Raw genomic sequence first — 9,380 nt, 5'->3', positions numbered from 1 at the left:
GCCGTTTGTCTTTCAATGCTCGGCTCAAACGCATCAATTGCGTTCGATACCAATCGCCTGTGATTGTTTCAATCGGTTTTAACAGTTCATAATACACTACGCCGAACTGGTCCCACCAGGACACTGACAATGCTCGACCCCATGTTGCGAAAGTGGCCAAGACATACTTGGAAACGTTGAAATGGGAAGTCCTACCCCACCCGCCGTATTCTCCAAACGTTGCTTCCTCTGACTATCACTTGTTTCGATCAATGGCACACGGCCTGGCTGACCAGCACTTCCGGTCTTATGAAGAAGTAAAAAATTGGATCGATTCGTGGATAGCCTCAAAAGATGATCAGTTTTTTCAACGCGGGATTCGTACGCTACCCGAAAGATGGGAGAAAGTAGTGGCCAGCGATGGACAATACTTTGAATCATAAATGTATAACCAATTTTTTACAATAAAGCCTCGAATTTCGGAAAAAAAACGGCGGAAGCAAAGTTGTACACCTAATATTAAGAGAAGATTTAAGAAAGTGATAAAAAAAACATGGAGTTATAGGAGAAACATTATTTAAAAATTACTTTAAAAGAAGAATGAGAATGTTCGACGCTTTAGCTTAGGCAGTTTACAGAGTCGAGATATGAGGCTGGCAAGAAAACGGAAGCCTGGATAAAATCCAGAGGGAATATGTCAAATAATACTGGGCTTAGACACAAATTACCAGGCCCGAATTATATCCTAACATAGGAAACTAAAATGGTGGATTTGAAAATTGAAGTGATTCGAAAGGATATTGCATATTCGAGAAAAAAATGAAATATCAAAGAAAAAGCTGGAGGTAGAATCAAAAGATAAGAAAAGAGAGACCAGAAAAAGAAGAGAGAAAATGGGAATAAAGCTTTTGGAAAATTTAGGAGATATAATACAGAAGGAGAGAGGAAAATTTAGGAGATATAATGCAGAAGGAGAATGGAGATACAAAGATAACTTATAGAGGAGAGGATATTAAAAAAGGAGCAGACAAGAGGAAAAGGAAAACAGAGGAATCAAAATACAATGATAATTATAAGAACATAATTATAAGAACAATAACGACAGAGAATATACTAGAATATTTGAATAGAGAGAAAAGCATGGATAGAAGCCTGATAGCAAGATATAAGTGTAGAAACAATATGAGAGAAAGCCAATATTGGAGAGAAGCTGGGGATAAATTATGCAAGGTTTGTGGAAAGGAGGAGATGATGATACATGACGTGCTAAGAGAATGCGTTTCTACAAGAAAAGAAATCACAGTAGGGGAGTTGCTAGGAGAAGATGGAAAAACTTAGCAATAATGACAAATATAGAGTAGGAAAGACTAAAAATACTATTGGTAGGAAAATAATTAAAGAATAGACCGAAAGATTTGCCAATGTTTGCCACAGTTTACAAGATTTAAATACACACCCAAATCGAACAAATTTGGATCTGAATACGTTTCATCTGATAGCGTTTTTTCGATTGAATCATCCGTTAATTCCAATCCATTAGTATAATCTTCTTCATTCGATCTCTCGACGTCTTCTTCTATTTTTAAGGAAGACGATTCTTTCAATGTTAATGTTCCTAATCCAGTCTCTCTTGCAATAGTTACTCTCAAGTCTTCCGCAACTAAAATTTGACATATTCTATGAAGAATAGAAGGTAAAGTAGTCGCTTTTAACCAATACACAGATGGAAAATTTATCTTATGACATAATTCTGGAACTAGATGTTCCTGAAGATCTTCTACTGTGTCATCAGTTTTTTTATATTTCAGCGGACCTTCGAGCAATTTCCTGTAAATTCCGTAAATTAGTCAAATTATACAGATACCATAACGATATTTGCGATTATTTATTATACCTTGGTTTTATATAATTAATTTTAATTGGTATTGGTTTCACTTCTAACATAGATTGTTGCAGATTTTCTATAATCAGTCCGTGTTTTTCTTTATAATAATGTGTGTATGTGTCAAAATCTTCATTAGGAAAACATGATTCGGGTGTGAGATCGTCACAGACTCGTGTGACTATATAGACCGCATTGTATCTGTAACTTGGAGTAACAAGTGCTAATTCGTAATCACTAGTCCTAAAGTGAAAAGGTATGTTCGGTATAATTCGTTCTAAGTCTTGATATGTTTCAATAATCTCCCAATTTATTTCTTGCTTGTCGTTCACTGAAATATCAGAAAAAAAAAAGATTTGATAGTTTTTATTAGTATCGATATACTATTAGGTGTACAATTTTGCTTCCGCCGTTTTTTTTCCGAAATTCGAGGCTTTATTGTAAAAAACTGGTTATACATTTATGATTCAAAGTATTGTCCATCGCTGGCCACTACTTTCTCCCATCTTTCGGTACGAATCCTGCGTCGAAAAAACTGGTCATCTTTTGAGGCTATCCACGAATTGATCCAATTTTTTATTTCTTCATAAAACCGGAAGTGCTGGTCAGCCAGGCCGTGTGCCATTGATCGAAACAAGTGATAGTCAGAGGGAGCAACGTCTGGAGAATACGGCGGGTGGGGTAGGACTTCCCATTTCAACGTTTCCAAGTATGTCTTGACCACTTTCGCAACATGGGATCGAGCATTGTCATGCTGCAAAATCATTTTATCGTGTCTCTTGTATTGCGGCCGTTTGTCTTTCAATGCTCGGCTCAAACGCATCAATTGCGTTCGATACCAATCGCCTGTGATTGTTTCAGTTGGTTTTAACAGTTCATAATACACTACGCCGAGCTGGTCCTACCAAATACATAGCATGACCTTGGACGTCAAAATCACCGTTCTTGAAGCGTTGAAACTACGATACGTTTTTTCACTAATAGCGGCCTCACCATAAGTATTTGAGAGCATTCGATGAGCCTCAGCCGCAGATTTCTTCATATTGAAACAAAAAATTAAAACCTCCCGCAAATGACGAGAATTTGACTCGTAAACTGATATTTTCAATCGAGAATAACTTTATGATGCAGACAAATCGACTAATGTTTCTATAGGATTATGTTGACAGATGCCCAAGTTTATTCTATGATCTATTTATTTCGACCGCCACTTACCGCTAAAGCCTATAGGAAAACGGCGGAAGCAAAGTTGTACACCTAATATACACATTAAACTAGCAATTAGAAACATATAAAGTATAATAGCGCTTATATAACAATAAACAAACTTACATGGAACAATTACGAAAGAATTTTCGAGATTGTCATTATCAAAAATCATAAAACTTTTAATAACAGGAATAATTTCACTAAATAATAAGAAATTAAACCTCCTAAGCAATTCAATTTTATTTTGACTTAACACCATCGTTGCATGATCAGACTTTACATCAACATTTAATTTACCATCCTTCATGAAAATCGGAAATGAGGGTATCTGATAAACATGAAACAATTGTATTACTTATTTAAATTAATTTTATAAAATATTAATATATATAAAATATAAATACGACTTCTACCTTTGGCAAACTCTTCGTGGAAAGAATACCAAAGCCACTCTTGTCATTAAGCAAATTATAAAAGACTACGCGTCTGTTGTCATAACCCGTCACAGGACTTGTAGAAGTGCAATCGAAAACATGAAGATACAGTAATTGTAGAGGCTGTGGATATGCACCATAAAATGCTAGCGGATACTGCAAAAGCAGTTTTATAAATTAAGAGTTGTTTATATATATTTATAAAAATTATTTATAGAATTATAAGTATGTGTATATATATATATACACACATACATATATATATATAAATTGTTATTACAAATAAAATCTCATTTAATATATATAGTACATATACTTGCTTCTAGCTGATGTTCTCGCTTTCTTTTATATGTACCAGACAAATGACCGTCTTCATCTATCCAATTTGGAAATAAGAAATCCAGATTTTTCGTTAATTCGTCATTCGTTGCAGGTAATAGCTTGTCGGTCAATGCACTTAGCTTGTGCAATTGTATGCAAGTCTTCATAGCAACGGATCGTTTAGCACCATTTATACTCTTCATAAAATCGCCGTAAATTACGTCTTTCAATGGTGATAGGTTTGGTAATTTGAGAGAAACCTGTTCGAATTTTTATAAAATGAATAAATATAATACTGTTTATATAAATTATAAGACTTAAATAATAAAGAACAGATGTAATACCCTGTACATATCTTTAGAATCATCCTTATCTAACTTCCAAATTGGAACCAAGTAAACAAATTTTGATGTCAGTAGAGTAGTACAATACGTATTTATCAAGTCAATTGCGGCAAACTCTGTTAAGCGACTTTGCACAACGTCATCACGTTTTACTGTATACGGTTCGATATCAAAATCATTATACAGATCGTTTACAATATCATCTTGGGTAGGCAATGAGCGTTCATTTTTTCCCACCAAAATCTAATAATAAAAAGACACAATATATTGATTATTCTTTATTTAAATTGGTTTCGCGTGATTATCACATTTTAATGTGTTTTATCGTTTTATTTAGTCAAACTGTTTTTATTAAATTATTACATAATGTATTTCTTTATTGAATTATTATGTTGCCATTGAAATAGACCCATCAAACTATGACAGCATATTTGAATCATTAGCTTGAGGACGAAAAAGATCTTTTCTCATTTTTAAATAATTGATATATGTAATTAGCGTATGCATACAACATTATTTTAAGTTAGCTATTAACACAAATATTTATTTAAGTATTTCTGCAGACAAAAAATATTGATACGTATAATAAAAAAGAAAGAATTTTTGATCATATGAAAACAATTCAAATATCAAATATACGAGCAATATAAAATGTTTTTATTAAAATCTTAAAATTAATTTAACATACCATTAATATGAATCTAACAAATGATGACTCACAGAATTTTCCTCAATTAAATAAATTTATTATATTATTTATTACTATTAATTAACTGTAATTAAATAAACTTATCTATTTCGCTTAACAATATTGCAAATCGAGAATAATTTTGATCATATGATCATATTTCATCAATAATGCTCTAGTTATTTACCATTTTAATTACTTACCTGTTTTAATTTCTTCTCTGTATCTTTGTATTGGTAATATTTCTTTAGAAAATCCTCATCATCATTTTCCACTAAAATTAAATAACTACTCAAGTTATGGCGTGCCCGACCCTTACTTTGAACATATGCTCTAAAATCTGTTGGCACGTCATAACGTATTATCAACGTGCAAATTGGTATATCGATACCTTCGTCGACCACATCGGTCGCTACAATACAATTTGACGAACCATTTTTTAATCTGCAGCAATTATTTTTTTATTAATTAATTACATTAAACTAATTAAAAAATATTTTTTATTCTTTCTTTCCTCATTAATATAAATACATAGAAATATATACATAGAAAAAAAATATATGCACCTGATATATTCCGCAAAATATACAAAATAAATTATTATTTGATTAAAATGTTCAAATCATAAATATTGTCATTCCAATAAGTATGTACATCATATGAAAATTAGATATGCTCATGAGTGTATTCAGAAGGGATTTAGGGATTCAAATCTTTGATATCGTGAAATTTTTTCATTTCATTTTGAGAGAATCTCGTTAGCACATTCTGATAGCACTCATATTGATTGAATGTCTAATTATTTTTTACTGCTTTATTAATAAGAATATTTTATTTTAAATTAGCGATGTACATACTCTCTTGAACTCTTCTCTTTCATTTTAAATGTAAAAAATATACAACTTTTGACTTTGTGAGTTTTTGCTGTTACATAAAATATTTTTTTCTGCTCGATCATATAAGTAATTTTTAATATTTCCGTTAGTTCGAACTTTGACAAAGTATGCGATACATAGGGAAAATTTTAAGGTTTTTGTCCCGAAAAACATAATATAATACATTTTTGTAGTAACTGTATTATTTCTTAAAAAGTCTTTAAAAAAATAAGTGATGTACAAAATGTAACATTCTTCTTCTTCAAAACGAAGAGACATTAAAAATTGTAAAAATATTCAAATGAATTCATTAATGTTAAAAATTGTTGTAAATTGTAACAATAAAATTGATGCAATGACATTGGCTGTGTTCAGCAGAAAAGCAGCTTTGCAACTGTTGTAAAATTCTTGAATATGATTGCATGGATTGATTGAACCCCCCCCCCCCATGGAAAAAAATTTCATATGTCCATGGATATGCTAAGGTATTATTTATAATTTATACGAAATTTATTGATAGTAAAATAATAAATATGCAAAAAACGAAAGAAATATTTTACCTTTGCAACACCTCCTTATTCCATTTTGCAATACATGAAATTTCTCTAGTATTTTTATAAGGATTATTTTGAAAGCCAATTACATAATCGGGTTGAAGAAAATTGTATCTTCTATCGTGTGCAGATAGTGTCTAAAAATAATATGAATAAAATGTAGATTTTAAATATTAAAAATATTAAAATTAAATTAATAGACGAAAAGAAATGATAATGAAATAGATAGGGATGAAATAGATAGTTATAGAATATATGATATCCTAGTATAATATAGTTTGCGGTGCATTCTGACCATTAAAATTACTTTTTCACAGTTTGCTTAGACGTTATAATATAATCATTAATCGTTTTTTCTGCGTTGTTGTAAAAGCTGCAGTTTTGTAGATAATATATAATTTTATAGATGTGTACTCCTTATATAATTTTGAGAAATATATTGATATTAATTTTATAATTTTAGTCTAACTTGGAAACTTTGAACATGATTTTTAAATAATATATCGTGCTTTCCAACAAGAAACACAATGTAACACAGTAATAATTTCATTTTTGTTTAACAATGATTAACAACTAAGATGTAAAAACTCACTATATTACACTGCATCATCTATATCTCTTGAAAATACCCATAATTGAATTAAATTTGATCGAAATATGTACACATATATTCGACCTTTGTTCCTTCTTTAGTTTTTTGTAAATTATGCTTATTCTGTATAATCAAAAGTTTTTACTTAATAATACTTAATAATTATCACTTTATTGTTAACAAATTTGGACTGAAAATAATTATCTCATAGTTAAAAGTAATTATTTCACATAAATATCTACAGTTATTTCAATAAAATAAAATAGTACTTCATGACCCTTTCCTTTCTTCTACTTTTTCGAGTTTACTAAATAATTAAATTTATATTTGAAATTTATATTTATATTTGATTGCTAACGATCAATACTAATTTATCATATAGCTGACAATATTTTTTAAAAGTAGTTATCAATTTGTTTATTATTGCTAATTAATTATTAATCAAATTAAAATCATAAAAAGAAAACTTACTTTTAATACATGATATATGACTTGTGTCATAAATCTTTCCTTGACAAAAATAATGCTGCAGAACTTTTCTTTGCCTAAGTTATTATAATATTTCAACAATATCTCAAATAATTTTTGGATTTGGTTACATGAAAAGCTGAAATTATAAAATATTCATATGTATATATATATTATATACACGTATATGTATTACTGTAACATTACCCAATATAAATTATACCTAATATAAATTATTATGTGTGCAATAAATATTAATTTTTTAATACTTTATACTAACTTGGATAGTCGGTCTAATTCTATGCAGCCTTTCATCTCGTTTTCGAACAATTTCCTTATTAGCATTATCTGCGTAATTAGATAATCCAGAAGAATATTTGTCATCTAAAAGAAGATCAATAAGTCTATCAATAAACTTAAGACAGAAAAATTACAGAACACTTCCAAATAATATTTTAATCAATTCATACTTGGTCATCGGAATATTTTCTCAAATTCTCTAATTGGATTAAATGTAACAAAGCAGACTTGTTTCCACAATATATGCCTACAATAAAAGTAATATTTTATATGCTGATTATTGATTAAAACATTTTTTTCAGCTATATGTGTAAGAACATAAAAGTTATAAATGTATTGATTGCAAAATTTATTGTATCATTCCAATATACGCACCTAAGCGATTCAATTACCTGCATGTAATGAAGTCCTTCCTATGTCGTCAAAAATAGTCGTTAGCTTAGAAGATTTTGATTTAGGTCGCATTTCTTCACTGGATTCTTTATATATTTCATCAAAATTAAGTTTTATATCTTTGATAACTTCCTTTGTTGTTTTGATAATATCATTTATTTTGTTTACTACTTCTGAAATTAGATATTTCGAATATTTGACGATTTCTTCATTAGGATTTGTATAGCAGCCGTGGATAGAATCTGTTGATTCTACAGTTGCTATCTTCGCATGAAATGTTACTTCTAAATCCTACAAATAATGATAATGTTAAGATGTCCAAGGATCATAATTACTATTAATCTCTGCTATACAGCACGCTTAATCGAGTTTAATAACATTCATAGTTATGAAATTAGCTAATCATAGTTCCTCGGAAGAATATAACAATTATGGTCAGTTTCATAACGATGTGATTAAACTTGATTAAGCATGTCATAGCAGAGATCAATGATAAGATAATAAAATGTCATTCTTTACTTTAATCGTAGATTCTATTTTATCTGCTTTTATATTAGCGTTCAACAATGTTGCCGACATAGCTAAAACACGTGGATGCTCTTCGTTGGAACAATTTTCAAATTGTTTCATAATTTGTCTCATAGGATGGTTAGATACAGCTCTGTGACATTCGTCAAACACGATTAAATTTATTCTTTCTAATATTATATATCTGTGAATGAGCAAATTCAGGAAGATTTGCGATGTCATTACTAAAATCTGGATAATATAAAATTATTGTAATCCATTAATTATTCAAGGAGAAAATTAGAATCAATAATAATGCAAATTCATACTTCATGTTCTTCTATTTCAGTTATCCATTGTTGTTCTGACCAAAAATCCACCTTCATGTCTCCACTATAACCTTTGCATTTTAAATCTGTATGCCTTTTTATATATATTGATTGTTGTTCAACCAAAGCTACTGTATTTACAACGAATATACTACGTTTTCCACCTTCTTGATAAGGTCTAAATGTGAAAGAAACTTTTAAAGCCATTGTGTACATAATGCCAAATACCTATTATGGTGATTGAAGAAAGACCCAAATCATCACAAAAAAAAAATATTTCCATGAGTTACATACTTGCGTACATCATGACTTAGATGTTTCAGAAGCATAACAGCTATGTATGTTTTTCCCGCGCCAGTTGGCAAATACAGTATCATATTTTGTATTGCCCTTTCAAATAGATCTATTTGATATGCTCGCGGTGTAAACTTTTCGTTTTCCGAAATAATTTTTGGCTCCATTGTTTTGCATCAATGATCAACACTGGTGTTACAAAACAGCTAAA

At 29.9% G+C, this 9,380-nt stretch overlaps 1 protein-coding gene across 3 annotated transcripts in view; it reads right to left on the bottom strand.

Annotated features, from left to right (window-relative positions):
* Positions 1-9,380, bottom strand: part of LOC108684130 (endoribonuclease Dicer) — a 15,477-nt gene that overhangs the window by 4,749 nt on the left and 1,348 nt on the right. For 2 of the 3 annotated variants that reach the window (XM_018188233.1, XM_018188234.1), the window contains exons 2-16: positions 9,170-9,375; positions 8,876-9,053; positions 8,559-8,798; positions 8,039-8,330; positions 7,817-7,893; positions 7,627-7,730; positions 7,350-7,485; positions 6,293-6,423; positions 5,061-5,301; positions 4,170-4,412; positions 3,825-4,085; positions 3,484-3,660; positions 3,194-3,398; positions 1,874-2,192; positions 1,436-1,806 (exon numbers count right to left, since the gene is read on the bottom strand). In XM_018188233.1, the coding sequence (XP_018043722.1) occupies positions 1,436-1,806; positions 1,874-2,192; positions 3,194-3,398; positions 3,484-3,660; positions 3,825-4,085; positions 4,170-4,412; positions 5,061-5,301; positions 6,293-6,423; positions 7,350-7,485; positions 7,627-7,730; positions 7,817-7,893; positions 8,039-8,330; positions 8,559-8,798; positions 8,876-9,053; positions 9,170-9,336 (3,142 nt within the window). In that variant the 5' untranslated portion in view covers positions 9,337-9,375. Of the gene's footprint in view, positions 1-1,435; positions 1,807-1,873; positions 2,193-3,193; positions 3,399-3,483; positions 3,661-3,824; positions 4,086-4,169; positions 4,413-5,060; positions 5,302-6,292; positions 6,424-7,349; positions 7,486-7,626; positions 7,731-7,816; positions 7,894-8,038; positions 8,331-8,558; positions 8,799-8,875; positions 9,054-9,169; positions 9,376-9,380 lie in introns of those variants that run through there. The other variant, XM_018188235.1, reaches the window with a different exon arrangement.

This window comes from Atta colombica, unplaced genomic scaffold, assembly GCF_001594045.1.
Source record: "Atta colombica isolate Treedump-2 unplaced genomic scaffold, Acol1.0 scaffold126, whole genome shotgun sequence".
In the NCBI taxonomy this organism is placed as follows: domain Eukaryota; kingdom Metazoa; phylum Arthropoda; class Insecta; order Hymenoptera; family Formicidae; genus Atta; species Atta colombica.
This window is presented reverse-complemented; position numbering and strand designations above follow the sequence as displayed.